Here is a 27,337-nt window from a genome sequence, read left to right on the forward strand (position 1 = left end):
ACTTGTTTTTGAAGCACATCCCACAGATGCTGAATGAGAGTGAGATGTGGGAACTTGGAGGCAAAGTTGCACCTTGAACTCTTTGTCATGTTCCTCAAACCATTTCTGAACAAAGTTTGCAGCGTGGCAGGAAGTATTATCCTACTAGAAGAGGCCAGTGCCTTCAGGAAATGTTGTTACCGTGAAGGTGAGTGATTCATCAGACCAGACCACCTACTTCCATTGCTCCATGGTCCAGTTCTGATGCACATGTGACCATTTTAGACGCTTTTGACAGTGGAAAGAGGTCGACATGGACACTTTTCTGATAGATCATTTATGGATCCTTTGCAGGAAATTTCTTCTTTACAGCAGCTACACTCATAGTCAAGAACCCACAAGTAACCCTGAAGATTGTGGCTCAACAACTGTACACACAAGTGCTAAATGACTGAAAGCTTACAGTGAAGTAAAACAAATATTCTATCTGTAAGATGCTAAATATACAGTGTAGGGATGGGAATTTCGACTAATTTCCCCACCGACTAATTTTATTTGCGACTAGTCGACTAGTCTATAAAGCCAGAAAAACTGCAATTTAGCAGCCGGGGGTGGTGGGGGCCGGCGAACCCGGCGACGGGCTCCATGGTCGGGCAACTGGGGCAGACGGGGCGTCGCGGTCTCGCCGCTGAGAGCCACAGGGGCAGGGCAGCAGAGCGTAAATCAGCACCGTTTGGCTTGCCTGGAAAATCCAGACTGACTTTATTTATGTATTAATATAAATACAAATAAAGGCAGTCTGGCATTGTGATGATACGAGACGATTTCAAAAAGGAGGGGCTAACGAATGCAGCTTGAACGAGAAAGAACCAATCAGCGTAACACGGATGTGACGCACAAATAAATCGACCTTGTAGTCCATGTAGTCCAAACAACAATGGCATGCAGCAGAGAAAGCGTCGCGGTGAATGATTACTGCCGTTTTTGTCTCAAAAATCTGGGAATACATGGGGTACTCTCAAGTACAACACTTATTTTTGAAAAGGCTACGCAACAAAAGACTCCTTCCGAACGATTAGCGGTGTTAGGAATAACTTTAAATCGGAGCCAAACCAAGTCGGTGCGTATGTGTAAAAGTTGCTTAAGGAGGAGCAATTGTCTCCCTGGCTGCTCAGCCTGTTTACAAAGAAGCCGAGGCAGAGGCGCGAAGAACAAGATGCATGATGCTTAATGCAGCGTTTAACCGACTAGTAAAATACTAAACGTTTAATAAATGAGTAGTCGCACACATCCCTAATACAGTGTAGAAAATACCCAATTTAGAAAAAGTTAGAAAATCTGTAATGAAAAAATATCCACTGTGCAAACAATGACTTGCACATGGAACAATCTCAAAAATATATACATATACACTGCTGTTGGAAAGTTTGGAGTCACCCAGACAATTTCATGTTTCCCATGAAAACTCACACTTTAATTCATGTGGTAGCATAACTGCAAAAAGGTTTTCTAATCATCAATTAGCCTTTCAACACGATTTAGCATTAGAACACAGGTGTGATGGTTGCTGGAAATGTTCCTCTGTACCCCTATGGAGATATTCCATTAAAAATCAGCTGTTTACAGATAGAATAGTCATTTACCACATTAACAATGTCTGGACTGGATTTATCATTAATTTAATGTTATCTTCATTGAAAAAAACTGCTTTTCTTTTAAAAATAATGACATTTCTAAGTGACCCCAAACTTATGTTTTGAAATAAACATTTGCATTTGCAGTGGTTAATATTCTTAGTATTTGTGCTGCAGTAACTCTTTTGTGAGATCAGACCACTCTGCTAACATTTTCTCCCAAGCACATTAACCGGTTTTAGACACCCGTGACTCTGTTGCCGGTTCATTGGTTGTCCTTCCTTGGAGTGCTGGTGGTAATCGCTGCATACTAGGATCACACCACAAAACCTACCATTCTGGAGATGTTTTGACCCAGTTGTCCAGCCATCACAGTTTAGTTCTTGTCAGAGTCGATCAGATCTTCACACTGCCCATTTTCTTACTTCTAAAACAATACAATATAGCCCACCTCCTGACAGTGAAAATGCCATAGTAATGAGATAATTATGTTAAAAAACTGGTGGCAAATGGCATCTTGGCATCTTCACGCTTGATTTTCCTCAGTTCATGGGCAGTTATTTTGCGCCTTGTTTTTTCAACACACTTCTTGCGACCCTGTTGACTATTTTGAATGAAACGCTTGATTGTTCGATGATCACGCCTCAAAAGGTCGGGAATTTTAAGAGTGCTGCATCCCTCTGCAAGACATCTCACTATTTTTGACTTTTCGGAGTCTGTCAAATCTCTCTTCTGACCCATTTTGCCAAAGGAAAGGCAGTTGCCTAATAATTATGCACACCTGATATAGGGTGTTGATGTCATTAGACCACACCCCTTCTCATTACACAGATGCACATCACCTGATATGCTTAATTGGTAGTAGGCTTTCAAGCCGATACTGCTTGGAGTAGGACAACATGCATAAAGAGGATGATGTGGTCAAAATACTCATTTGCCTAATAATTCTGCACCCCCTGTATAAACATAGTGGCCAGACAACAAAAGACAATTTTGCATTGGCAATCAATCTCATATTCACAGTTCGTTTCCCATCAAATCAAAATTGCATTTTCGTACCAATGAGTGATTGAGCAGGTTAAAAATACAAACCAGTAACTATGGTGTTGTACCATATCACGCTCACATATATCTATTTCTTTGCTTTCTATTCTTTGACTTCCACATTTAGGTCCATTCACCATTACTTCAGTCTGATGATGCAGAAATGTCTCAAAAATAATGTTGGGATAAATAACAGGACTTAAGATTCTAACGTTCACGTGTGTAGGAATTTCCATACTCCACAGTTCCATACATTTAAGTCTGTTTCATTCATGTGTAATTACTTACGTGTTAGAACATGTTATCAAAAATGGTGTGGCACAAAAGAACAATTATTCTACTAGGAAAGAATTTTTTGTTTTTGCAAAATAAATTAAAAAAAACACATAAAACCTTTGCTAATCTACCATCAGGAGTTCTGGAGTGGTAAATATTGCAGCATTGAACTCAGATTTTGCACCATTAGACCCTTGATTTTCCACAGTTTTTTTGTGTCTGTGCAGTATGAAGCTACAGCCAGCAGCAGGTTAACTTAGCTTAGCATAAAACTGGTATGCAATTTTTTTGTAAAAACAAAACAGTTTTGAGTAAATAACCACAGCTTAAGTGTGTGTCCTTATTCATCTCTTGGCTGTTATCCTGCAGTGCAGTTCAGTTTGTTGTAAGATGCAACAGTGCTTTGTTTACAGCTTTCCACACTGTGTTACTACCTGTGCTAACTAGAGAAAAAAGGCAACAGAGCATTGACCCTAAAGAACATCATTTATCTGCCTACAGTTTCAGAGATTTAGTGTCTTGCATTGAAATGCTGTTTGAAGCCTTTTAAGCGCAGATTTGAATAAATGAATAAACTACCGCATCCAGATTGGCACCACAAATCCACCATCGTCAGCTCCAGTCCAAAACTTGCGTCGTCATGTCAATAGAAAAACATTTTTATTTGAACTGTTCTGAGCTCTTCAGCTGGTTCGGAGTTTCGGGTGTCGGGATTATTCTGAAATGTTCTCTGGCATCCATCTTGACAGAGGAAACAAAGTGATTACCGAGGTTTAATGGGATTTGAAACAAGATGCCTCGGCCTGTTGTAGCGAAACGCTGGATGGTGACAGACTGTCGGAGAGCACGTGTGCATATGGGCATGCTTACATGGTGTTTCTCTCTGTTTACTCCAGATCTGGTTCATTGTACACAGTCACACACAATCAGCCACAGTTCTGTCTTCAATGAGCTGCATCTTTGCTGCTTTTTGACATCTCCATTTTATGGTTCATGGTTTTATTCAGGATTTTCCTTTTTTGTTGTTGTTTCAGGGATTTACTTAAAGGGAAAGTGACTGAAGTAGAGATTAGAATCACTGTAAATCTGTCATTACAAGTTCGTGCTAATTTATAGGCGATACTAACCAGCTAAGGCTGTTCATGCTTTGTAAATTACCAGCTAAAAGTTCTTCTTCTGGTGGTTTGCAGTTGTTCCCAAACAGCTTCAGGTGAATTACCTCCACATGAAGGACCAGAGTAGAGCTTCTTTTAAATGTTTTTAAAAAACAAAACTATGTCCCCTCTGAAGTTGGGACCCTCTCCCTATTACACTGCTGTGCATACGTTTATCAGAACCAGAAACTGTAAAATCAAAACAAGTTCTGTTTTTTTTTTAATGCAAAAGTTCAGGGATTTTTCACCTGAACTGCAGGCAGTGTAGGATGTATGCAAACAAAGTTTTAAAATACATAAAATATCTATAGTAAGACCATTTTTTCAGTATTTGTAACACTGTGGACATTTAAAAAAAAAAGTTTTTTCAGTTTATTTTTTTGATGATCTATGACATCTCCACTTCTAGCAGTTGTTGTACTGTTTCCATAGAGGTTTCAGCATTTTGTATTTGCCATTTGTGTGCAGAGTCCAGGCACTTAGGAATTCTTGTGCAGGGCTCTCTTGGAGTCAAGTGAAAAAAAAACGCCAATCAAGATAGGAAGTTTAGGAAGTGCCAAAACTGTACAAGAGTAGTTAAAGATAAAATGCAAAAATGTGACAAATAAATATGAATGCAACAAGAAATTAGTAATGCACTAGCAACAGTCCAGGAATATGTAGAGGATTGTGCACATTCAGAGGTTTCATACAGTTACATGCTGACTACTATGTAGCTTAGCTTAGCTTCAAGGTTCAAAAATGTATTTTAATTATCATTACACAACACAAGAATTCACAAATGTAGTCCCTTTATGCTGCTCACCAAAAAAGACAAATTATGTAAACATAAAATAATAAAGTAATAAAAATGCATCTACTTTGTGGTGAAGTTTGATAGAGGAATTCAGTAATCTCTGCTTTGAAGTTATTTTGTAAAACGTAACTTTTCTTAAATTTAGTCATTTCTGAGCTTTCTTTACCAGGATGAACATTTGTGATGATCATAAGTTCTCTGTGATAATAATTAAGTGGAATGGTCATGTAGACCGGGCTGTGTGTCTTTACAAATCGTTATATTTCCAAATGTAAATATACGTTACTGTTTAAAAGTTTGAGGACACTTTGAAATGTCCTAGTTTTCAGTAATACAGTGTAGACATTAGTAACGTTAATGTGGTAAATGACTCTTCAAGCTGGAAACGGCTGATTTTTAATGGAATATCTCCATAGAGGTACAGAGGAACATTTCCAGCAACCATCACTCCTGTGTTCTAATGCTACAATGTGTTAGCTAATGGTGATGAAAGGCTCATTGATGATTAGAAAGCCCTTGTGCAGTTATGTTAGTACATGAATAAAAGGGTGGGTTTCCATGGAAAACATGAAATTGTCTGGGTGACGAGACTGTTCTACTTGAAAAAACGACAACATAGGTCGTCTGTACACGCCCTTATTACGACCGAGTGTTACGTTTTGAAGTTAAGCGACCTCTAGCGGTTGAGTAAATATCGACACTCCGGTGTCTCAGCTGAAACGTCACCATGAACAAACTTTGACCTAACACTGACCCTAATCATAACCATAACCATAACCCTAAACCCGTCTTGCGAAAGTGAGGGAAAAGCCATTTCACAAATTAAATCCCGTAATGCCTTCCTGTCTCCCGTAGGGGCGCTAACCTAAATACGCTCTCATGGGTCGTATTTCAGGGGCACGTACATACGACCTGTGTGGTTGTATGAGTTTGAGGACTTGTTGGGGTGACCCCAAACGTTTGAATGGTAGTGTACGATATGTCACTGTATCTAATTTCATCTGATGTCAACTTGTATTTATTTATTTTTTAAGTCAGGAAAATGAAGATATCATTCTAAAAATATAATTAACTCTTTAGGTACAGCTGTCCGCCATGGTAACGCAGGAAAGTCGTTTCCTGCCTGTTTTAATGCAGCCTTTCTACAAAGATAATCATCACTCTGAGTCCCATTAGCCACAAGCTTTACTTCCTATGAAAGCAAAACAAGGAATGGCTGAAGTCTCACAGGAGATACTTGTCCCCAGTGAAACAGAGCTGCTGCTTCAAAACATTTTGCATTGCTGTTGAAGGAGTTGATTGCATGGAAAAGCTTCTAGACTCTAAAGTGCCTTTCACTTAGATCTAGAGATGCTGTAACTTTTAATTCTATCATCAATTCGTAATAACGTGACCAGCGAACTGATTTTAGATAGAGCTCTTTATTGTCCCGAAGGAAATTTGTTTTCACAAGCTGTCATGTTACACATCATAACATACATACAAGGACAAAATTCACAATATTCACAATATGACACACAAAAATAGCGTTCAAGTTCAGCGCGGTGGCTTATTGAGGATGACGATCGCTGATGGAACAAAGCTTCTGTTGTAACGGACATAATGCCATCTTAGTGCTCGAAATCTGCGTCCAGAGGGGAGGAGCTGGAACATGTGATGAAGAGGGTGTTCAGTGTCCGAAATTATTGATCTGGCGAGACAGGCTATTGCCTTATTATTAAGTTCAGATATGTTAGGTGTGGGTTGATGTATAATTTGCTCTGTTTGTTTAACTCTTGTTCACAGGGAAACACGAGCAAAAGACTCAATGAACATTTATATTCATGCATTCGAGACTGTGGGCGAGATCGATTGAATTGAGACTCCTGAGAATGTGCAGCAAGAGACTTTATTCAGAGAAAACCGAGGTTCCGTCTCTGATGGTTTGACGGTTCAGGTGGCAAGTAAGGCCCCTGCTTTGCCCTGACAAGAAATAAGTCTAATTCCTCCTGACATGAAAGTTATTTTCTTCCCTCTCACACTTTTTCAGACAATTGTCTTCTCATTCACAGTCCTGGTTACTGTTTCATCTCCTGTGGCGGCGTTCAGCAGCGAGGGCGAGGCTGCAGGAGGAGATCCACATGCCTCCCCTCTCTTGTTTGTCAGGGTCACCATGCAAGACGGAGACAGATGAGGCAGCAGGAACCTGTTCTCTCGTCCGCTGGGGAAAACTCACACCCATGCACACAAGTACACACTGTCTCTATGCATTATCTCATGTGGGACTCGACTCCACCAAACCCTTCAGGGCTGGCTGTTTGTCAGACAGGAGGAGAGGCAGGAGAACACTTCTGTTCAACACACAAGAACAATCTGACATTCGCTAAGGAAATGCAGATACATCTGATTGATTTATTTGATTTATTAAGCTGTATTTGTGCCCAATATCTAAACATACAAAGGCATGAAGAAACACCTCAACAGATTTAGTTGTTGATGGACGGTTGAAGAGAAACAATTCATGCAACAAATGCAACCTGTAAGCACACAAGCACAGAAGAAGCAGCATCAGTCCAAGTTTGCAAAGTCTCAACTGTCCGCTGTGAAGGTGATGGAGCCGTCGACAGTCTCGGGGCTGCAGCCTTCCTCAAAGGCAAACAGGAAGTACATCACCTTCCTTACCTTTGCCAGCTCTGCGATCCTCTCACCAAACTCATCTGCGTCCGCCTCGTAGCACTGGACAGGCGCATCGGAGGCGTCTCCCACCGCTCTCCAGAAAACCCCGGCGGGCTCCAGTAGCTGCCGGGTCATCAGGTTGGTGAGGTCAGGCGTCCAGAGCTGCGACGTGGCCGTGATGGTGAGTCGCCCCGCCTGGGCCAGTCGCACCGTCCAGTGTGAGAACCGGAGGGACTGCTGGGAGAAGTCCAGCCGGTACACGGCCTCGTTGGCCTGCAGCAGCCGCTCGCCCTCCTGCCTCTTCTGGCCTCGCTGCTGCAGGGACTGAACTCTCAGGCGCATCATCTCCGTCAGCTGGGTGTCCAGCCGGAAGGGCAGCTCCAGCTCCGTGGACATGCTTGGACGGCACACCTCGGCAGGCTGAGCGGTCAATGCAGACTGCAGGGCTGGATTAGATCGACAGCTGTGTTGAAACTAAGCGTCTTCACTTTCTCGCCGTCTGCTGGCTCTTAGTGACTATTCCGTTCCTACAGGCTCACACAGTGACATCAATGGAATAGAAGAGGGCGGGTCTTACATGCAGTACAGATGAGCAGAAAGGAAAACAAGATCTAATGACGTTTGCAACCGTGGCGCTGGAGCTGTCCTTAGGGAAGTGGGTTTAGCACTGTTTGTCACAGATTTGTTTTTGCCTGCTTGGTAACAGCTTCTTATATTTTGTGATCCTAGAAGCCTGCAAATGTGAACATTGGTTTGTAAGTTTGTCTCTTCTGTTGGACTCTGTTAGTTGAGGGCAAGAGGAAGGGAGTGAAGGGAAAACCTCTTCTTTTCTCTTGGGGTGCATGTTGACAGGCAGCAGGGAAGCCAAGGTGCCTTCTGCTTGTGTTTCTGGTCAGTCATCGAGTCAGTTACTTACCAGAGTTCAGCTGCTGCATAGCGACACTGAGCCCAGATGAAAGCTGAGATAGATGGAGCCGCCCTCGCTATCCACAGTGCAGCGACACGCAGGGTAAGCAGTAGCGAGGTGGAGTGCAAGAGAGACTGCCTCCCGAAGGATTACAAAATGACTCTGAGGTTTCTGTGGTGCAGTGCTTTGTTTTTTTCTTCTTCCCCCTCCTTTTTTTTAAAGCGGCTTTACGTAGTTGGTCCTCTGGAGAGGCCAGATTCTCTCCATCAGCGCGGTGTCACCTCCTGCTGAGAGGTTTGACAGGAACTGCTGTTCAGTTAGCGCACCTTGACATCTCCAAGGACACCCGCTGCAACTCTGGCAACCAGTTCACATGCAGTGTCGCTCACTGCATCATCTGCGGCGTCTATTGCATGTCTTATTTATACTTTTATACTTTTCGGGGTTTGTTCCTACTCTGGGAGTCACCGTGGGGTCACAGGAAAGCAATATTTCATAAAAGACAAGAGCAAGCACACCGTGACATAATTCAGAGAGTATAACCGTACATTCTGGACACTGTTCAGTCATTTTTTTTATCACTATTTAAAGGCATTGTGCCTGTTTTTATAGCAAGAAATGGAGTTTGATAGATTTATTTTTACTGTGTTGTACATTACTACAAGCTAGAAAGGAACAGTTCATTACAAGTCCTACTTTTGATTCGATACTAAACAAAAAGTATGACCTGTGACATCAAATCAAAAATTCTGTATTTTTGTAAATAATGAAATGACAAGTTTACCCTTTGATTTTAAATATTAACCTTTGACCTCAGCAGCAAGTTATCAGAGCAAGGACCTTTAAGTACAGGAAGAATTGTTGGATTTTCTGCTTTCCAACTAGCTTCTATCTATAAATTTAATCACATGCAAGTTTAATATCTTGACATCCTTTAATCCTGCATGTCTCTTGAAAACATTCACTGAAAGTCTACTATTTGCAGTAACCAAATTCTGTGAAAAACAAAAAATTTTGCACTTTTTGGTGCAATCAGGAAACTATTAGTGGCTTACCTGCATCCAGAAGTCATTTGACCAAAAATTTAGGGAACGTCTCGACTGAACTGCAGGCTGGGAAATGGAAATGTTTAAAATGTTGGTGGCAAAATATCTGTAAAATGTCAAACCTCCATTTTTTCCCCCAGGATTTGTAACAGCTTTTGGACTTGTAAAAATGTTGTACCGGTTGATTAGTTTTCCTTTTTTGTAAAATAAATCATCAAAGAATTTTCCATGTTTTTTCCTTTTGTGTGACTTTTAAGGGGTTATATCTCTCTTAAAACTGCACATGAGACATTATTAAGTTCTTTCTGTGTCTAGACATGTTGGTGCTGTTTGAGGATCAGGACTTTTATATTGCAGTGAAAAATGAGCCCATAGTGAGTAAAATATGGGGAAAAAACTCCTCTACAATATTATTTATTAAAGAAATGTTCCTGACTAATTTAAATATTAAGGTGAAGACCTGACATTGTTATATTATGTACCAAATTAACTGTCTAAATTATAAATGAAAGTTGAGTGAATGCAAAATTATATTTGGAAAATCCAACAAATTTTTAATGAGTTCTTTACTTAGACAACATAGATTAAATATATTACATTATGTCCCAAGAAGAAAAGACAGCACTGGAATACAAACTGTCTCTGAGCTCCTTTGTATTTCACATTGCATCTTATTTCCTATACCTATGTTTGCTTTAAAAATGCTATGTTGTTTTTTTTATCAGAAAATGGAAGCCTATAGAGGTCTCACTGGACCACAGCAATTGCAGGCGGCCGACTCCAACACACACTGCAGTCAAACAGTTATTGCCTCTCACCCATGTCCTATTACAGCTGGATTTATGACTGGGAGAGGCAAGGTTATAAATTCGCCCCCTAATCCTAAATGCATCAGCAGACATGAGGGGATGTGGTCTCACTCCGGCTGCCCACTCCACCTCTTATTATTTGCGCTCCACACACCTGACAGCTGTTTGTTTTGCTCACCTGAACCTCTTTTTCCGCCCTTCTCTCACAGGTCATTCCCGACTGGAAGGAGCAGGAGTGGGATACGGAAAAACCAGACTCCTACGCTGGGATTTTCCACTTTCGCTTCTGGCGCTTCGGCGAGTGGGTGGACGTGGTGATCGACGACCGGCTACCCACGGTGGACAACCAGCTGGTCTACTGCCACTCCAATGACAGCAACGAGTTCTGGAGCGCCCTGGTGGAGAAGGCCTATGCCAAGTTAGTATCAGCGCCAACAAGTTGCTCAGATCCAATTTTAGATGAGAAAAACTGTCAAACTTGTGCAACTTATTGTACAGAATGTACCAAAAGTAGGATTACACTTATCAACCATTGAACCAAATTTATTTCTTATGCAATAAATTGCCTGGCGTGAAGGTTGGGGATGTTAAAGACTCCTTGCCATGATGTGCGCACCTGCTCTGCATTTTCACACTTCCAATACTGCGTCAGTATCCACTTTGTTTGCTCTTGATGTCATTTGTTTGCCACTATACACCAGACTATAAATCCAGTGCTCTTGTTATACAGAGTCAACGTACAGCCAATAGACTCATCTTTTTGAACATTTACACAGTAGATAATTGATGATAATCTTTATAAATGTTAATCGTTTTTAGACAGTTAATAATTGCATCACTAAATAAATTTGAAGGATAATAAAAATCTGCACTTTTCTGCACACTGTTAATATTTCTATGATTTTTTACTAATTAAAATTCCTTGGATTTGCTCCACTTGCTTCATTTCTTATTTTAACTGCAACAATTGCATTCTTTTAAAATCCCTTTTTCCTTCTTACTGCATTTACTGCAAGTCACATATGACAAATTCCTCGTATGTGAAAACCTACTTGGCAAATTAACTGATTCTGATTATTGTCTTTAGTATCCATTAAATGTTTTCTTGATTTATTCATTGTTATGTCTATAAAATATCAGAAAAAGCCCAGGATCCTCATATTAGAGAGAAGCAACTGTTCAATAGTTTTGACACCTTTTTATGATAACTGATGATGAAAATGCTTAATCGCTGCAGTTCTATCAAACAGAACCCTACTTTACTCCTCTTCCTGCAGGGTTTACGGTTGTTACGAGGCTCTGGATGGAGGAAACACGGCTGACGCGCTGGTGGACTTTACAGGTGGTGTTTCTGAGCCCGTGGACCTGCTGGAGGGTCAGATGGCAACAGATGAGGCGGCTCGTAACCAGCTGTTTGAAAGAGTCCTCAAAGTCCACAACAGGGACGGCCTCATCAGCTGCTCCATCAGGGTGAGTCAGGAGGTCCACACACCTCATTTCTACCTGATGGAGGTTTTTAGACCGAATCTGACTGCATAGATTAAGATTATTTTGTTGTTTTTTTTCTCCAAATGAGTGGCACCTCAGGAAGACTTTAAGCAGCAATGCAGGCAGACTGGAGGCACGTTTAGACTGTGCAGAAGGACAGATTTATTACACATCACTCTGCGAGATGGCTCTAATAAAATATTGGTCCTGATCTGTCGTAGATTGTAAAATATCAGTTTGAAGAATGTCAAATTGCGTGACGAGTTCCTGGAGAATTGTGATGCCTTAGCTCATATGATCTGTGCTGCTGTTTTGTTTGAAATGCAGCTACGTAATGTGTTTTCCTCTTTGCCAGACTTAAACTTTTTTCCTTTCCTTCCATCATTTTGTTTCACTTTTTTTTGTTTGTTTTGAAACTTCATTCAGAAATGGCACCACGATATGTCAGTGATTCACGGTAATTTCAGGTCAAGATTGGATTATTTTGGTTTGCAGATGTTGGATACTGGAGCTGTCATATTGTGTTAATTTTGTTCTAAACTTCTCTGATTCTGTCGAATTTTGGTAGAAATAGTATTGTTGATCATCAGAGCTACGAATTGTCTGTTGTTTTCTCAATGCGATGTTGGATTATCAACCACAAATTTTCAATTTCTCAGTGCTAACTGGCTTTTAGGTAATGTTCCAAAATGTTTTTTGGGTATGCTCAAGGAAAGCAATGGTCATGTGTATAGATTGGCTTCAGTGAAACAAAATATAGTATCTAATAGTCTATAATTGTATCTGACTACTACATATTGCGTTCTGAATTCAAACATGTAGCATAGCATATGTTGTTTTCTTGTTTTCATAGCTCTATTTGTCCGCGTTGTGACTCAGTTGTTGGTGATGTCTTCTCTAGTTATTGTTTTGCAGTAATTTCAGTAAAACAGTTGTTCAAAATTTATTAGCACCAACTCCAACAAGATTTGCTCCGTGTCAGAAACGCCACCGCTATCTAGCATTTCACCAATGCAGACACAACACTGGACAAGTATAAATGCTCACAACATTGTAGATTTGTAGCTTTGGATAGAAGCACCTGCTAAATTAAATGAAATTGTCCAAATTGTAGCTTCACTGTAAAAGTATAAATTACAGATTCACAGTCCACAGTTGTGCTTACAGCTTCGCGAGGCTCTAATTAGGTGAGGAGTTTTGCTTTAGCCTAATTGCTAATGTTAGCATGTTAACATGTTCACAGTAAAAATCATTGTTCTTCTTGGCAAATTAGCTTTGCAGCACAGCAATGCTTAAGAATTTAATCCATTTAATGTTTCTTAAAATGTTTCACTCTCAACCAAAGTGTAGATTGACCTTTACACATGGAATAATGTTCTCTGTGGCTCTGAAGGAGCATAATCAAGTCTGAAAAAAAATATTCATTTGATATAAATGGAGTAATCTCAGCAACATACAAACTGTGCAACAAAAATGATGTCAGTTTGAAAAATGAGAGTAACGTTGGCTGCTTTATAGAGAGAATTTCTGTACCTTGTATCAGACTCCAGTTCCAAAATCTGGATACCTCAGCCTCTGCTGGTTCAACTTTATGTAAGTTCAACATCAGACAGCCAGAGTGCCAATTAAATCTGTATTAAAGCACCTTGCTTTTGTGACCGAAGCACCGGGATACTTGCACTTGGCATTTTAACAGCATTTCAGAACCTGTTCTCTGAAAACTGTCTAATCCACCAAAGCTGACCTCTTGCGTCCCAGAGCCCTTTGAATAATTAGAACGTTTTCAGCTCTGATTTAAAATCCAGGGATGAAAAAAACTTTTTGAGACAGTCACTTTTGGTGTCTTGCAGCAGAAATAGCAGCCATGTATTGGGAAAAATCTCTGAAAATATTTTTCCTACAGAATGCCTCGAAAGCTCCTTGATGCAGTAATTTATATGAGATTACATGATTTGTGCCCGCAAATGAATAGGATGCATATTTCTCATTTCTAAAACTCAGCCTAGGTGTTGTAATAGATGTGTCTTTAAGGAAAGCACAATCTTTACAGTCTTTAATGTCAGAATAATAGTTAAAACGAAATAATGGTTAACATTTTAAATGAAAAAGAGAAGCCCATGTAACCTGTCGAGGTATGAAAAAACTTAAAACCTGCTGAGAGCCTGCCAGCTTTACAAACCAGTATGAAATTTATCCAGTTCTCATGTAGAAAGTTGGGGAAAAGTAGCCATCAAGCTAGAGCTTTGTAAAATCTTGTTTCCTCACCGAAGCGATCCGTTCAGAATTAGCAGTTGTCTTGCAGACCCCCACATTTATTTACTTTTTAGAGCTGCTTCTCTTAACTCTAAAATGTCTCAGCTAGAATAAAGCACAACAAATATTCATACCATTGGCTTTAACATTAACATTAGCTTTAACATTAACATTAGCTTTAACATTCGCATTGACTTTAACATTAGCACTAGCTTTAACATTAACATTAGCTTTAACATTACCATTAGCTCAAACATTAACATTAGCTTTAACATTACCATTGACTATAACATTAACATTAACATTAGCTTTAACATTAACATTAGCTTTAGCATTCCCATTGGCTTTAACATTAGCACTAGCTTTAACATTAACATTAGCTTTAACATTACATTGGCTTTAACATTAGCGGTAGCTTGCACATTAACAATAGCTTTAACACTACCATTTGATTTAACATTGCTGTTGGCTTTAACACTACCATTATCTCTGCAGAGGGGATTACTTTTATCATTGACAACAATATCACCATAACAATGGGAAAATCCTTAGTGTTAGCACATTATGCAGCTAATGTGGCTAACATTACTATTAGCTTGAACATTACTACTAGCTTTAACACTACCATTAGCTGTGCATAGTTGATTACTTTTATTTTTGACAACAATATCACCATCATAATGGGAAACTCCTTAGTGTTAGCACATTATGTAGCTAATGTGTCTAGCATTACCATTAGCTGTGATCACATGACTCTAGGTCAATTATAAAGCTAAGGGACATTGAGGAAGACTGATTTGAAATCAATAAAAAAGGACTGAGTGGGTTACTGCTTTTTAAGACTCCTGTTGTGCTTTAGTTCAGTGTCAATTCAGTCAATGTTTACTTCTCTCTTGCTCCCTGTGCTCACATAAACTGCATTTTAATCCAGCAGAACTCCCAATAATGCTGTCTCAAACTGTATATTTTTACAAATTTGAAATAGTGACTCAAATGCAGCCTTATAAGCCCGCATGTTAACCTGCAGTCACTTCAGAGCCATCTATGTCATGTCAAGGTCAGCTGTTTTATTTCATGCTGTCAATCACTGATACAGAGAGAGTCTTCTTCCTGAAGGGGGCGGAGACAGCAGCTGTTCAGCTTTAATTAAAGCTACAGACACTGAAACAGCCTGTTTACTGTAGAGGTGGGAGGAAACCAAGAGCTATGCTGTCATGGTGAAATAAACCGTCTTTATGGTATTTTGAGGAGAAAAACCATATTCCATATTCTGGAAACATATGAGACTTCAGTTAATTTGCTGAATAGAGACACAAAATGACTATTATGAATAATCAGTGATTGTGCTACATAATAATTAACTTTTACTGTAGAGCCTTCAGATAATGTCAGTTAAGTCAAATTCAAATTGTAATACTTCTAATGGATCATCAAAAGCAGCAAATCTGGCTTGTACCAATTAATTTTGTACAAAGAATTTGCTTCTACAACATGCACTAGAGGCTACAATTGAAACCTGAAAGTTGTGTTAATGTGTCGCTGTCTTGTCACATCTTTAGAGCAAGAAAAGAACACGTGTGGTTTTAACAGAGCAAATAAAGTCCTCTAGCTTTTCGTCCACCATAATCACCAGAGAAACTTGAAGCCATGTCTGCAGCAGAGAAAGCAGCCGCCATCAACTGCTATCAGCATCACAGTGAAATGAAAAACGCTCTGACTGTTATGGCGCACGATTGAGGACCACTGCTGTAAATTCAGCTCCTCCACTGTATATGGAAGATTAACAGAGTGAGCCTCGGTCCTGCATTCGTATGTTCGTGCCTTATTCTTCGGAGCACACTGGCCCCATTTTCAGCACAGACCACATTTATTGTATTTTGTAATAATTTGAGCAAAACAAATCTATTTTAAGCTCAGCTCGTTTATTGCCGTGTTTCTTGTTATCCACACAAGTGCACAATGATAACCTCGTTCACCCGGTTTGACTCGGTTTCCCTCTCGGTGTGTGTTTGCAAACCCTTGGACATTAGCTCAGTGTTTCTCCCTCAGCCTCTCTGCTCTGCATGCTCAGGTTTGCCAGCCAATCAGAAACCAGGGGAGGTGATTTCTGATTGGCCGCGTTGCCTCCAATCTGATTGTTAGTAGTATTATCTGTTACTAGGGGGGTGGTAGTAGTTCCTAATGCATGGATACTGAAAAATACAGACAAATGAGTAGAACTTCTTAACATTTCTGTGTTTCCTACTGGGAAAAGACTTGTTTTGATCATGCAGTAACACAAAGCTGCTCAGAGGAAATTCTTGCCATTAGGGGTGTAACAGTACACACAATTTATAGTTTGGTATGTACCTTGGCTTTCAGAGAAGAAAACCATCTATTTAATAAATATTCTGCAGTCGTTCATAGACCATAATTTATATCAGTAGCAGTTAAAGCACTTGAATTCTGGCATTTTGTCAAAAAGAAAAAATAAATACCACAAATCAGTAATGTTCCGTCAGTAGTTAGTTTATTTGAAGAATAATGCCAGAAAACGGTAAAGTGATTACGTTAGACTGTCTCATGTAAGCATCCATCATATCTTTATTTGCCATATTTGTACACAGTTTATTATTATTAATATTTTTAGATAACCTGACTGAAATGTTGGTTTGATTACAACCACTCTGATTGTACTGAACTGCTAATTCTGCTGCGAGTTGATGGACTTTGTTCAAGCAATCTCCCTTTGTTCCCTGAGGTTCCAGTTACTTTGAGGAGTGTAGTGTAATGATCAAATCGAGCTAAACAAGAGTTGGTAAATAAGGTTCATACAGCAACTACATAATACAAGAAAACATTAAACTCTCAGTGCGTGTAGATTCCCAGGCAATAACCTGCATGTTTCCTGCTCACCACGCTATGAAAACATCTGTATTTAGTCTACATTATACAAAGCGACTCTGAACTGCCGCAGCAGGTTTGCTTTCTCAGATCTGCTTATGTATCATTTCCCAGGGAGCTGTTTCAGGCAACATCCACACATTTCAAAACACATACTTCGATCTTGCATCCACATCACTTCAGAGGTTTACGACTCCTACAACACTTTTGGAAATGCTGGAGACCTCGGTGGTTGTGTTTTTGTGGATGAAACAGTTTGGAAGTAGTCACACAAATACTGATCAGGCATGACATTATGACCACCTGACTAATATTGTGTAGGTCTCCTTTATGTTGCTAAAACTTCTCTGACCCAGTGGGGCATGGACACAGGACCTCTGGAGATGTCCTGTGGCACTGGGATGGTGGCAGTGAATTCTGTGGGTCCTATGGGTTGCAGGGTGGTACCTACCTAGATCAGACCACATTTATCCTGGTACATTCCACGGATGCTCAATAAGATTTGGATCTGGGGAGTGTGGAATCTGGATGAACACCTTAGCTCTGTCGTGTTCCCCCGGGCCACTCCAGAGCAGTGTTTGTGTCAGAGTGTATTGTCCTGCTGAGGGTGGAAACTGGCATCAAGGACTGCTGTTGCCGTGGGGGTTGAGGTGTTGGGGTGTTGAGGGGGTTATTTGACCTGCAGTGTTTAGGTGGGTGGTACATTTTAAACATCCACATGAATCCACAAGGTTTCCCACCAGAACAGTGCATCATGACAAGATGATCGATGCTCTAATAGATGGGACTAGGCAAAAGCCTGATCCCATCTATTATAGCAACCCTTAACAAAAGGCCAAGATGCTCTGGACGGAGTGAAAAGGGCACCCTGGACAGGTCGCCATTCTGTCACAGGGCTACATATACAGACAAACAATCACACTCACAGACAATTTAGAGTAACCGATTAACCTCAGCATATTTTTGGACTGTGGGAGGAAGCCGGAATGCCCGGAGAAAACCCACGCATGCACAGGGAGAACATGCAAACTCCATGCAGAAAGAGCCCAGGCTGGGATTTGAACTGGGGATCTTCTTGCTGCAAGGCAAAAGTGCTAACCACTACTCCACTGTGCAGCCCTACAATTTATTTGTTTATTTTTAAATTATTTGTGGCCTTATTATATGGGGGAAAGACCTGCAGCAAAGGTCTATGGACGGGATTCGAATCAATGACCACTGCATCGGTACTATAGCCCCTGTTTATTTGTAGATAATTTACTTTCTTTTTTGTTTTTCAAATGAAATTTTGCTTCTGTAATTGTGTTTTTTGATGATTTTTTCTGTTTTTAACCACCATTCCTCCCTGTTTTGTTGTTTTCCAGGCGACCACGATAGAAGACATGGAGGCTCGTCTGGACTGCGGTTTGGTCAAAGGCCATGCCTACGCTGTGACGGACGTACGAAAAGTGCGACTGGGTCACGGACTGCTGGCCTTCTTCAAGTCGGAGAAGCTGCACATGATCCGCATGAGGAACCCCTGGGGGGAGAAGGAGTGGAGTGGCCCCTGGAGTGACAGGTGATCACAGCGTCGCCACCTACAGGCACAAATAAACCACTGCAGCTTTTAAAACCATAAATCTCATGAAGGCTGATTGAGCTGTCCTCATCTGTCATTTCCAGTCTCACACAATTAGCTCTGAGTCAAATGTGGAACATTTCCAGAGCGACACAAACAATGGATTCGTCCCGTAATACGTGACCTTGTTTTGACCTGCACCAATTTAACCAATTTCCCTAATGTAATTTTTAAAATGTCGGAAATGCGCTGCTCCCCTTGGTGCCTCAAAATTTGACACACTAGTTTCTAAGAGAGTGCATGTGATGAATGAGCAAACAGAAAAAAGACTGAACAAAGACCAATCCATATATATAAAACTGGCGACGTAGACAAGAAAACAGCACAATGGGAGATGTCATGTAGACAATGAAAAATGGAAATGCAATCAAGCTAATGGGCTACAGAGTGAACAAGAATCACTAAATTCAGCCCTGTTGTCTGTAGAGAGCTCTGCTAGTGCAGCTCAGATATCCTCCAGAAAACAGCTTCATACATCATATTTCAGTTTTAGTCTCTGCTTTACTCCTTCATTTATGCTGCACTGTGCTTCTTACAGGAATACATAAAACTGAGATGAAGTTGCTCCCTCGACATCTCTGTCTTTGAATTGTTAGCTACCAGACTGTGAAACAAACAGGGAGGTGGTAAAGCTGGATAATAATGGAGTCTGAATTATTGATACGGCTGAAAGAGAGACAGATGTTATTAAAGAGATGTGTCATCTCTGTTCTTTGGCCATCATTCACTCACTGTCACTGAATAATTTATTCATGGTTTTATAGAACCTGTTACTGTAAATGGAGGCTGTTGAGACAGACTGTTGAAATATGGACGTTTGTCAGTGAATCATAAACAGAGACGTAAACACAGAGCTAATGCATCCAGTAAATGCTTGTGTTTCCCCTGAGCAGTGAACACAGAATGGCCCTTGATGTTTACGTATGATTCACAGTAGCAAACACCACAAACAGTTTGTTTTCCAGCTGATGCTTTAACATAATGGATAGATACATACATGATTTATATGTCTGAGCTTCATTCAGTTACTCAGAATTACATTTTACATTTACGATTGCTTAAACATGCACTGCTAAATGTCCTGATATTAATATTTATTCATATTCTGCTAATTAAAATACATATTTAAGCTGTTACCATTTCACATCCTAAAGAAAACAAATTAGGGACGAACCCACATTACCATCTCTATTTTTAGGTCCCAAAATATTCATGATCACAGCAAGCATGGAGGTTAAATTAGTTTTGGTATGTTTAAGATTGATAATCAATGAAAGAGAAATCACTGCATGCATTAATCCTTATTAAAAAAGACAAATGGCTGGGTCAAAAATAGTAGCCTGTTGTCAGCACAGACAAATAATGGCCTCTGCTCTTCATAGTTAACACACAGTACATTTCCACAGCTCTACTTCTACTAATATAACATTATTTTTATAGAGAAGAATGATTTAGTTTCACTTTTATGCTTTTCTTTTGCTTTTCTGTTTGTCAGATTCCTTAAAAACTTATTAATGTGTTTAAAAGTGTTAAATTTCTCTGAAATTTGGTCTAAATATTTTTACTAACTTGCTGTTTTTAGTGACATTACTTAAAAAAAATGTCCATACTTGTTTTGTTTTTTTTTTTTTACAAAAGCAGACTGAAAAATTATCCCTTGGAAACCCCAGCCCCATATCTAACATTCATATTGACTTTTTTTTTTATTTTAGAGTAATATCCGTGCTCTGCTGCTTATCAGGTTTAATTTGAATTAATACAATTATTAGGAATCATTTACATGAAGTCTACAATTAGCAGTCCAGGAAACCTCAAATTTTCAATTTACTCCAGTAGAAAACGATAAACATCAGCATTTTCCCCACATTTAAGAAGCTACAACTGTCAAATGTTTACTGGAACATCAAATAATACATGACTGAACTTCCTGAACATTAATTTCCTGTTTATATTCATCTCAAATTGTTAAATACTGCTAAAAGTTCTGAAAAAAACACAATATAAATTCTGTAAATGTTATAAAATTGTTGCTCTTGGTTTTCATTCATGTCTTTCATACTGGAGCAGTACAATCATGAAAGACATATTAAATTGTATTTTATATCGTGTCTGAAGTTAACTTGCTGGACTTTGCAGAACTCCTGTAACCTGCATTCAATGAATTTCACCACTTCTTGTATATATTTCTTCAATAAAATCCCACCTGAAGAGTGGAATGAGTTGTGCCCTTTAGTGTGCTAAAGGACTAGTCTTTAGTTGTGTGTTAAAACACAGTTTTAACAAATACTTAAAATGGATGAATATGATACATGGCTCTGTTGTTGTGTAGTAGAATTAGTAAAAAAAAAAAAGTACATTATTAATATTTATCTACACAACAAATAAACGTGGAAGAAGTGTTGAGTTTGTATAAACAGCAGAAATGAGAAGTATTGAGGCCTCATGGTGAAATACAAACAAATAAATAGCTATAGAACAGTGGAACTGAAAGGTAAAGGTTGCCCTTTAATATAAGCTTGTTTCAAATAAAAGCCTGTTTGCTCTCGTGTTGTTTTTGTTTATTGTAGTTCAGAGGAGTGGAACAAGGTGAGCAAGAGTGAGAGAGAAAAGCTGGGTGTCACCGTGCAGGACGATGGCGAGTTCTGGTGAGAAACGTCTTGTTAGTTTCCCTTACAAATCATATAGAATTATTATTTATATATTATTGTCTGATTGATTCACATTGCTCTGATTATCGAGAGGATCCAGGACCGATGCTTATGAAACATTATGAGTTGATGCAGTTTGATATTTTGTGCTTTGTTTTATTCTTGCTGATATTTTGATGGTTTGATATTATTATTGTTATTATTATTGTTATTATTATTATTATTATTAATATTATTATTATTGTTATAATTATAAGGCTACAGACAGTCACTAGTTAGCTCAGCATGAAGACTAATTTAGAAAAAACTGTTAGACTGACTCTGTCCAAAGGTAAAAAAAACAAAATGTAAAAGTGACGTTCTTTGGTTCTACATGAGCCACACAATGCGCCTACATCTAAAGATGGTGAAGAAATACCTACACTTTGACAGAAATCCTCACATTCTTGAATTTCTTTTTTAAAGATTGAAGCACGGACTTTGTCATTGATTTAACCTGGTTGATTAAATTTTGCTTATTCTTTTTCTTGCCAAAACTTACAGGGTTCTAGAGAGCAACCAAAACACTTTCAGGTGCAACTAAACATTTTCACTGCTTGCACTGAAAAATCTGACATTAGAGTGCCTTATTTCAAACTAATTTCTGGTCTCACACCTGTCTGAGTTGCTGTGCTGCATACATAAGTAAGTAAGTAAGTCAGTGGAGACTAGAGGCTTCTCTGTGGTCGTCATCCAGTCCATGACATCTGTACATTTTAGCTTCAGAAAACAACCTGATTTACATTTTTCCCATTGAAGCTGCACAAGTCTCAGCATGCACATTGGTCATGTTGCACTCAGGAAGCAGTTCTGCTCATAATAAAACCAAAGAAGAGCTACCTTTGAGTAACTTTATGTCTCTGGTCAGTATTATGAAAATGAACAAGCTAAGTGCTACAAAGCAGTTATCTGCACCTTTATTCCAATTTACAGTCATTAAAATAATGCATTAAGAAAGTATCTATGTTAATGTGTATTGTAATTAACAGAAAAGTTTATGAATTGAAAGATACCGCTTTGTTATAGAAGTGTGGGGGTAGCACCAACAGGTGGTTAGCCTAGCCTAGCATAAGGAGTAAATATATTCTGTTGGTTATTTTCTACATTGTATTTTATATATTTTTATCTTATTCTACTTTATTTTATTTTACTTTTATTTTAGTTCATCTTATTTTACTTTACCTTCACTTTATACCCTAATTTTACTGAATATCCATGCTGCTGTAACAACCTAATTTCCCTCTGGGGATTAATAAAGTCATGTAAGTATAAATCTGGAGGCAGTGGGAAACATCTAGCTCAGCCCATCACCACCTCTAAAGCTTACATGTTACTATGATATATTTTGTTAGTTTCTGTTTGTCCAAAAATATAGTGTAAAAACAATAATTAGTGGTTTTACATGTGGGTCAGACTCCAAACAAACTGACTACAGTTTTGAGGGAAACACTGAATGTTCAAATGGTAATGTTGATGCTGTTATTGTTAAACTCAGTCTTTACTTTAATTTCATTGCATTTCAGCTCCAGATGTTGTAGACTCCCTTTAACATGTGGCTGTTTGCTCTGTTCCTGGTTTCATTTCCTCTATTTTTACCTGTTAAAGGTCTTCTTCTTTCAAGCTTCTCCCTCTGGTTGGTGTCCACTCTCTCCTGTCTCTCCTCTTTCCCTGCCCTCCCGCAGGATGACGTTCGATGACTTCTGCCAGTACTTCACCGACCTGATCCTGTGTCGCCTCATCAACACCTCCTACCTGAGCATCCACAAGACCTGGGAGGAGGAGGTGATGAGGGGCTCCTGGGTCCACCGCCAGGATCCCCTTCGCAACCGGTCCGGAGGCTGCATCAACCACAAGGCCACCTTCCTGCAGAACCCTCAGGTGGGTTCATGTACGTGTTTTGCTATTTAGACGTGTGTGATGAGTGCTTGGGTGTAATTGTGACGTCTTTTCTTTTCTTCTCTCAGTATGTTTTCGATGTGAAGAAGGTGGAGGACGAGGTGCTGATTTGCTTACAGCAGAAAGAGAAGAGAGCCACACCCAAAGAGGGAAAAGGGGAAAACCTCGCTATAGGCTTCGATATACACCAGGTAGACAAGAACGCACACGCCTCCGCAAGCATTTAAGTCGATACATTGGGCTGACAGATTTCTGATGTTCTCGTCCTGCAGGTGGAGCTAAATCGGAAATACCGTATGCACTCAGCCCAGCAGAAAGTAGCGGGCTCCATCTACATCAACTCGCGCTGCGTCTTCCTCAGGAAGGAGCTGAAGGAGGGCCGCTACGTCATCATTCCCACAACCTTCGACCCCGGACAGCAGGGCGACTTCCTGCTCCGCGTCTTCACTGATGTGCCTTCAGACTGCAAGTAAATGTCTGATAAGATTACAGCTGAACAGGAACGTGTAGCATTTAATGAAAGGCAGTCAGCGTACACCCAGCATTTACTCACAGTATTTATTCAGCATTTCAGTGTTTTTTTTAGTCCAGTACTTCTACCCGTAGGTTGGATTTCCACAAGCAGTTGTTCAGAGTTTTTATTGTCAGTACAAAATGTTTCAGTGCTTATCTCAACTGCCTGCTTCGGGTTTGTCTCTCAAAAATTGGCCAATTTACGCAGCAATTACTACTAAGTGGTGCCGCCTGTCAAGCAATGCAACTGTGAGGATTTACGAGAAGTGGAGTCACACAAATGTACGCATCAACACCCACTTTATTGACTGCGTTGAATGGATGGTAACTTAGGGCACGTCAACACTTGATTTCTTTAACACAGACTACTGAAGCCTCATATGAACTGTTTTGGAGTGCAGATCGAGCGCTGTGGATTTAGTTGTTACATCAGAACCATGTCTGTGTCGATTCTAGAGTCATCCAGGTCATGGTGGTCGTAAGAGCTTCAGTGGAAATCAACTGGACTTCTCTTGTAGGTTTGATGAAGAAAATAGCACATCATTTTTGGTACAGACACCCTCTGCCCCTAGTGTCACTCTTTTTTCCATTACCTTTGTCACTGATAACTCCTTTATCATTTATTATCAGCCACTTCTCTTGAATCAACCACCTTTTATTATTGGTAACTGTCTGTCAGACCCCTCATTCTCTTACCTTTTGTTGTCAACTAGAGTCTTTGACTCCATCACCCTTTGTCATTGATTAGCAACTATATGCAAACTGACCACTGTTCTTTTCTATATTTACATCAGGGATGTGATTTTTCCGCGAATTCGCGGAAATCCGCTTTTTTCAGGGATGGGAATTTACCGCGGATCCGCGGATTTCATTTATTTGAACGCTGATTTCACAAGTTTGAACACTTTATTGTCGCTGATACTCCCGTGCGATGGTAAGGACGTTAACGATAGCTTGTTAATGACGATTGTAAACGGCCCAGCGATTGGAAGTCGCTGCGCCGCCGCCGCAACACCCCCCCATCAACAACTTTCCGCTAAAATCAGAACTTGCTGATCCCATCCGTGTTACATACTGTGCCCTCCCAACTGTCTGACCAGCTGTACAAAATGTTTACTCGGTGAAGGTTCTGGGTCGGCCTAGCTTCACAGACTCACGCTCTGTGTTGGTAAGACCACCGTATACTGGACTACTACAGCAAACTTTGCGTGATGACTTTGAGTAAAATTCTTCAACAGGTTCTTGAAACCTACAGGAGTAGTTCAGTCGATTTCCACTGAAGCTCCTATGATTTCATTGGAACCATGTTAGAACGGGAACTCTTCAAAGCAAAGAGAACAAGAGGAGTAATTGCAACAAGCAAACACACTGGTGGTACTTTTGCACCTTTGTATGTTTCGCTGCAGAGATGTTGTTGAAGGTGTTTTGTTGCTGCACTTTTGAGCTGAATCGAGGTCTTGACACTCAGCGTTTGACACTCGATACTGTTGTATTACACCTCTGATTCCTGACCGGCAGCATGCTACATGAAAGCACACACTGGAGCAGCACAGTCAGAACAAGGAAAGGCTAGCAGGGCTGGCATTGTTGTGGAAGTTCAGCGAGGTCAAGAGAGTATGAAGAGGCAGACACAGAGAGACACACAGGAGACTCAAATGACTTAGGCTGAGAATCAGATTTACTGATATCAGGAGAAGTGACACCAACAGAGCAGTTCATGCAAGCAATGTCAGCTTCAGTTCTGAGGATTCTCTCTGTTTGGGTTTATATTGTAGTTGGGAGAAGGGGTCAGATTTGGATTACAGATGAAGACAGCTCATCTGCTTAGTCATGTCAGAACAGACAATATCTAATCTTGACCAGAGCAGAGAGTCCTGGCATATCTTCCTCCTACAGTGTCTGCCTGTTGGAAGATAATTTGGGATGACGTCAGCTAACAGCTGCAAGGAAACACCTTATAAGAGTGATGCTCCCTTCACAGACACGAGTTAACTTCTGAGCAGCATTGCAGCATGATCTCTGGGTGAAAAGGGCAAATGTTTCCGGGTTCAGCTGCATACTCAGCTACTGTTCTGTTTCTGTTTTTGCAAAGGAATGATTTTATATTATGTTCCATCAATGTTCGGTGCCTGTGGAGGATGCAAACCTCACACCAAAAGGCTCCAGTTTTGAGAGATTTTGAACCCAGAACCCTATAGCTGTGAGGCAACAGCCGTTTCACCACTGTGTTGCTCCATATTTAGATTATTTCTCGTTTTGTGTCACTGCATACCAATTAAGTTCATCTGTGTGCTGTTAAAAATGGAATAACTTCATCATATGTCAGTTAATTCAAATCTAACGGCTGTCTTATCTACCATATGTGCACCATACATGTAGATACCTGCTGTAGGAAGGCTGGAGGTCTCTCCTATAATTAATTAATAATCCCAATTTGCTGATTTTGCGGCTGTTTTGTTTGTCACTAATGTCAAACATCTATCAATAAATTTAGATTTTTATATTACAATACTATATCTTAGAGATGGTAATGTTTTTTATAACATTTTACAGCTTTAGTTGTGTGATTTTGTTCCTGAATTAGGAATTATAAAGACAATTACAACAAACACTAAAGATCAAAGAAAATATGTAGTATTGGTGGGATTCACCGTTCACATTTAGTGACATTTATAGAATTTTTTCCCCCCATTTGAACTCTCAAGTCAACATATTGATTAGAATTTGCAGGATTGCACAGTAAAAGTTCTAATACACCAGTTTGAGTTTTACACAGCATTAAGAAAATGTGTTAATAATGTACTGATCTTCTCCTGATAGTTAGCTTCACCTAGCATAGTATTAACAGTCACTTTAATCTATTTATGTTAGCTGAAGAGAAGAGTTACAGATCAATATATTTAATCTGACATGTTTGGGACTGTACAAGATAACTTCTCAGTTGTGACATGTGATTCCTCATTGCTTGGTTTTGTCATTTCTTGCATCATAACACCAAAAAGCAGCACAAACATATTTATTTTCTGCTGGTACCTCTACAATATGTCTGTGGCATCAGCAGCAGAAGCACACCTCACACCCCAGCATGAATTATTTGCGTAGGTGAGGTGTTTATATCTATGAACATGTGTCTTCCCAGAGAGCTGACTCTGGACGAGCCTCCTCAGACATGCTGGACGGGGATGTGTGGCTACCCTCAGCTGGTCACTCAGGTCCATGTGCTGAACGCCGACGGTCTGCAGGGACAGGACTCCAACGGAGGTAGGAGTGAGGAGCAGCTGTATCCTCGCCTCACATTCAGTGCTGTGCTTTGTGTTTGCATGTTGACGATCTGTGTATTCCTGGAAAAACCCACAGAGCTGCACTGCCTCAACCCCAAAAAGAAAAGACTGCTGAGCAAACCACAAGGTACTACAGTATTACCCACTATAGTTTAGTTATTTAGCTTCAACCTGTAGTACACGATAGTTTCCCCTTAAATCTCTCACTGTGTGTCCTGTAAGTTACATTTAAAGTCACTCTGTGGAAAGTTATATGTGATTAGAGCGTTTTTCTTCATGTTCTCATGCTGTGAGCCAAAAAATGTGACAATCTGAGTGAGAAGTGGTGCAACCAGTGTCTTTATTCTGCATCCTCATATCAGGTCTTTGTGCCGTCTGCCTCAGTGTCCACAGGGTGGCAGCAAAGTCAGAAATGTTC

The 27,337-nt window shown here is 40.0% G+C and overlaps 2 protein-coding genes across 2 annotated transcripts in view; one reads left to right on the plus strand and one right to left on the minus strand.

The window, feature by feature from the left end:
• Window positions 1–27,337, plus strand: part of capn5b (calpain 5b) — an 84,144-nt gene that overhangs the window by 38,057 nt on the left and 18,750 nt on the right. The window contains exons 4-11 of the mRNA XM_022214956.2: window positions 10,510–10,718; window positions 11,578–11,770; window positions 18,289–18,482; window positions 21,110–21,187; window positions 22,912–23,107; window positions 23,194–23,316; window positions 23,398–23,594; window positions 26,778–26,899. Of these exons, the coding sequence (XP_022070648.2) occupies window positions 10,510–10,718; window positions 11,578–11,770; window positions 18,289–18,482; window positions 21,110–21,187; window positions 22,912–23,107; window positions 23,194–23,316; window positions 23,398–23,594; window positions 26,778–26,899 (1,312 nt within the window). The remainder of the gene's footprint in view (window positions 1–10,509; window positions 10,719–11,577; window positions 11,771–18,288; window positions 18,483–21,109; window positions 21,188–22,911; window positions 23,108–23,193; window positions 23,317–23,397; window positions 23,595–26,777; window positions 26,900–27,337) is intronic.
• On the minus strand, window positions 6,286–8,674 carry ompb (olfactory marker protein b). Its single transcript, XM_022214957.2, has one exon. The coding sequence runs from the start codon at window positions 7,932–7,934 to the stop codon at window positions 7,452–7,454; it is 483 nt and encodes a 160-aa protein (XP_022070649.1). The 5' UTR covers window positions 7,935–8,674; the 3' UTR covers window positions 6,286–7,451.

This window comes from Acanthochromis polyacanthus, chromosome 17, assembly GCF_021347895.1.
Source record: "Acanthochromis polyacanthus isolate Apoly-LR-REF ecotype Palm Island chromosome 17, KAUST_Apoly_ChrSc, whole genome shotgun sequence".
Classification (NCBI taxonomy): Eukaryota; Metazoa; Chordata; class Actinopteri; family Pomacentridae; genus Acanthochromis; species Acanthochromis polyacanthus.